General features: G+C 40.6%; 1 protein-coding gene across 1 annotated transcript in view; it reads left to right on the top strand.

The window, feature by feature from the left end:
• Positions 1 to 551: 551 nt before the first annotated feature.
• The window catches only part of chmp5 (charged multivesicular body protein 5), an 85,248-nt gene continuing 80,859 nt past the window's right edge, over positions 552 to 4,940 (top strand). The window contains exon 1 of the mRNA NM_001016748.2: positions 552 to 664. Within this exon, the coding sequence (NP_001016748.1) occupies positions 596 to 664 (69 nt within the window). The 5' untranslated portion in view covers positions 552 to 595. The remainder of the gene's footprint in view (positions 665 to 4,940) is intronic.

Raw genomic sequence — 4,940 nt, 5'->3', positions numbered from 1 at the left:
TACACTACATACACTCAGCACTCCCATACCTGCAACAATCATCAAACATATAAAACTCACAGCACAGCATACAACTAACTACGTCCAACACCCCCAAAACATTGAAACACATTAGACAGCTGAGATATGCAAATATTTAACTTCTCCACAGCCTCGTGTATCTGTGACGATGCATTTTCTACAAGTAGATGAGGCCAAGGTACTAAAGAACAAGATGTTATAACTGTAGACTGGACAGCCTCATCAGATTATCCCGCTTTTAGTTTTCATATACACCACGTGACGATTACATCGTACATCACAGGTAGACGAATATCCACTAGGAACTAGCCGTGAACGTAATTTCTGCTTGTTTTCGTGCGGCGCATGTTTCTGACGACATTATCTACATGTCTCGTGGCTGCGAGCTTTACAATGGGATGGGTGGAGACGATCTTTACTTACTAGGTGATGACCGAAAAGATGACGTCAGCTAGAGGTTTCGGTTGGTGATTGTTTCCGGGATAGCTGTCAGCATAGTTTGTGTTATATGTCTGTGTCGTCTTAAGGATCTATTATTATAAGTGTCTAAAATACTCTTTATACGGTAGTGAAAATGAACCGGCTATTTGGGAAGTCGAAACCAAAAGTGCCTCCTTCGACCCTGACGGATTGTATAAGCAATGTAAGTAAGAAAACCGATGGCTGTGTTTTATAAATGTTGCCTTGACGCAGTTGAAGTACCGACCGCTGATACGGTGGTTCCATTAGCGACACCCTACGAAGAGCTAGCGAATTATTTAATTTTATAGATATGAATAAGCTACAGCTTTGCAGAATCTGGGGCAAATTAGTATAAACGGGATTGGACCCACGTTTACCATTTTTAACCCCTTTTTGTATCTATGAGGTGAGACTGTCGAGGTTGGGGTTGTTTTCTCTGGAAAAGAGGCGCTTGCGAGGGGACATGATTACTCTGTACAAGTACATTAGAGGGGATTATAGGCAGTTGGGGGATGTTCTTTTTTCCCATAAAAACAATCAACGCACCAGAGGTCACCCCTTTAGATTAGAGGAAAGGAGTTTCCATTTGAAGCAGCGTAGGTGGTTTTTCACGGTGAGGGCAGTGAGGTTATGGAATGCCCTTCCTAGTGATGTGGTAATGGCAGATTCTGTTAATGCCTTTAAGAGGGGCCTGGATGAGTTCTTGATCAATCAGAATATCCAAGGCTATTGTGATACTAATATCTACAGTTAGTACTAGTGGTTGTATTTATAGTTTATGTATGTGAGTGTATAGATTGGTAGGTGTGGGTTAGGTGTGCTGGGTTTACTTGGATGGGTTGAACTTGATGGACACAGGTCTTTTTTCAACCCTATGTAACTATGTAACTATGTAACTATGTATGTATATCTTTATTTATAAAGCGCTACTTATGTAACAGCGCTGTACAGTAGAATACATTAATACAAACGGGATTATTAGGATAATAATAGATAAATACAAAGTACAATAATAAATACAGATAGATGCAAGATAAATACAGTTGCAATAAGTTAGGAGTCAAAGACACAAGAGGATGGAGGTCCCTGCCCTGTAGAGCTTACAATCTATATTGGAGGGTAATTTACAGACACAAATAGGCTAATGCAGTATAAGTGCTGTAGGTCACAGTGGGTGACACTACAATATAAGTGCTGATTCCCAGATCAGGTGCTGGGTGAGTGCTCCAAAAGGTAGTCTTTAAGTTTAGTTTTAAAAAGACTGGAGGAGGATGCTCTTCGGAGAAAATCAGGGAGGGCATTCCAAATGTAAGGGGCAGAAAGGTTTAAGGCGGGAAACAGCAGTAGTAGCGCAACCAAACGATTGCTTTCTTTTTACATCTTTTCCCTTGAGTCACCATTTTGTGATGGGCAGTGTGCTCCCTCAGCGATCACATGACCAGAAATAATGTAGCTCTAACTAACAGGAAGAAGTGTAGAAGCAAAAGACAGAACTGTGTCCATTTATTGGCTGATTTGGCCTAGTATGTATTGTGTGCCATGTTTTGTGTGTGCCTTGAATCATGTGATCTCAGGGGCAGCATATCATTCTTAAAATTGCAGTTTTCTATTTAGGATTGCCCAATGGCACATGCTGCTAAAAGTATATTTTTATGAAAAAGGCTTATTGAGATGAAGCAGGGTTTTGCATATGAGGTGGTTTATGCAATATATTTTTATAGAGACCTACATTGTTCAGGGTTATAGTTTTCCTATTTTTTTTTTATAGTTTTTATTTTTTTTATTAATTGCTGTTCCGAGGTAATAGGCAAGACAAATCTAGTTACTTATTATTCAGAACAGTTGAGAACAAATAAGACATTCACTAGTCTCATGTGATTAGTCTTGGTGAAAAGAATGTACCATAATACCCAACCTGGTTTCATAACTGCTAAGTATTTACAAAGTATAAGTTGGTTGTGAGAGCACTTTAATTGTTGTAAAAGTGCTTCTGTAGTTATCTAACCATGGCCTTCTGTGCTGTATACAGTGGCTTGCAAAAGTATTCGGCCCCCTTGAGCTTTTCCACATTTTGTCACATTACAGCCATAAACATGAATCAATTTTATTGGATTTCCACGTGAAAGACCAATACAAAAGTGGTGTACACGTGAGAAGTGGAACGAAAATCATACATGATTCCAAACATTTTTTACAAATAAATAACTGCAAAGTGGGGTGTGCGTAATTATTCAGCCCCCTGAGTCAATACTTTGTAGAACCACCTTTTGCTGCAATTCCAGCTGCCAGTCTTTTAGGGTATGTCTCTACCAGCTTTGCACATCTAGAGACTGAAATCCTTGCCCATTCTTCTTTGCAAAACAGCTCCAGCTCAGTCAGATTAGATGGACAGCGTTTTTGAACAGCAGTTTTCAGATCTTGCCACAGATTCTTGATTGGATTTAGATCTGGACTTTGGCTGGGCCATTCTAACACATGGATATATTTTGTTTTAAACCATTCCATTGTTGCCCTGGCTTTATGTTTAGGGTTGTTGTCCTGCTGGAAGGTGAACCTCCGCCCCAGTCTCAAGTCTTTTGCAGACTCCAAGAGGTTTTCTTCCAAGATTGCCCTGTATTTGGCTCCATCCATCTTCCCATCAACTCTGACCAGCTTCCCTGTCCCTGCTGAAGAGAAGCACCCCCAGAGCATGATGCTGCCACCACCATATTTGACAGTGGCGATGGTGTGTTCAGAGTGATGTGCAGTGTTTGTTTTCCGCCACACATAGCGTTTTGCATTTTGGCCAGAAAGTTCCATTTTGGTCTCATCTGACCAGAGCACCTTCTTCCACATGTTTGCTGTGTCCCCCACATGGCTTGTGGCAAACTGCAAACGTGACTTCTTATGGTTTTCTGTTAACAATGGCTTTCTTCTTGCCACTCTTCCATAAAGGCCAACTTTGTGCAGTGCACGACTAATAGTTGTCCTATGGACAGATTCCCCCACCTGAGCTGTAGATCTCTGCAGCTCGTCCAGAGTCACCATGGGCCTCTTGGCTGCATTTCTGATCAGCGCTTTCCTTGTTCGGCCTGTGAGTTTAGGTGGACGGCCTTGTCTTGGTAGGTTTACAGTTGTGCCATACTCCTTCCATTTCTGAATGATCGCTTGAACAGTGCTCCGTGGGATGTTCAAGGCTTTGGAAATCTTTTTGTAGCCTAAGGCTGATGCCACACGAGGCGTAGGGCTGAAATTTTCGGCAAGCGGAAAAACGCTTGCCAAAAATTCAGCCCTACGCCTGCTACTGAATTTTTGGCAAGCGTTTTTCCGCTTGCCGAAAAAATCAGCCCTACGCCGCGTGTGGCATCAGCCTAAGCCTGCTTTAAATTTCTCAATAACTTTATCCCTGACCTGTCTGGTGTGTTCTTTGGACTTCATGGTGTTGTTGCTCCCAATATTCTCTTAGACAACCTCTGAGGCCGTCACAGAGCAGCTGTATTTGTACTGACATTAGGATTACACACAGGTGCACTCTATTTAGTCATTAGCACTCATCAGGCAATGTCTATGGGCAACTGACTGCACTCAGACCAAAGGGGGCTGAATAATTACGCACACCCCACTTTGCAGTTATTTATTTGTAAAAAATGTTTGGAATCATGTGTGATTTTCGTTCCACTTCTCACATGTACACCACTTTGTATTGGTCGTTCACGTGGAATTCCAATAAAATTGATTCATGTTTGTGGCTATAATGTGACAAAATGTGGAAACGTTCAAGGGGGCCGAATACTTTTGCAAGCCACTGTATGTATGTATATATATATGTATATATGTATATGTGTATATATACAGTCCACAAAATTTTCAGCACACCAAACCCGTAATATAAATCACCTGGGTGCTACCTCCATGTGTCTAATTATCCAGAAGTCCAAAAATTGGGTGCACACCAGGATATTTTTTAAGGATTAATACGTTACTTTTATTTAAACATGCTGTTAAAACAGGCCAACATTTCGGTCTCCTCCTAAGACCATTATCAAGACCACATACACAGTTAAAATCAGCAAATAAATAGATAAAACCTCTAGACACTCCCCCAAGCCCCACACTCCCATCCCAGTCACATGACTGAATAGTTAACCCTGTAGGCTAAAGCATAACAAAGTCATTGTTATGCATAAGGGAGCATGTAGTGCAAGAAATACCAAGTTAAAAAAGTTCATACTTATCTACTGACAAATAATGCAGAAAATGTAACCATAGATGGTACAGGAAAATACAGAAAAGAAAAAAGGAAACAAAGACATTAAATGCTTAAGGAACAGTAACACCAAAATATTAAAGTGTATAAAAATAATTAATATATTATATACTATTGCTCTGCACTGGTAAAAGTTGTGTGTTTTCATCATAAACACTACTACAGTTTATATAAATACCCTGCTGTGTAGCCATGGGGGCAGCCATTTAAA

The sequence above is a fragment of the Xenopus tropicalis genome, chromosome 6 (genome assembly GCF_000004195.4).
Source record: "Xenopus tropicalis strain Nigerian chromosome 6, UCB_Xtro_10.0, whole genome shotgun sequence".
In the NCBI taxonomy this organism is placed as follows: domain Eukaryota; kingdom Metazoa; phylum Chordata; class Amphibia; order Anura; family Pipidae; genus Xenopus; species Xenopus tropicalis.
The sequence above is the reverse complement of the archived record's forward strand: the minus strand, read 5'-3'. Positions and strand labels throughout refer to the sequence as shown.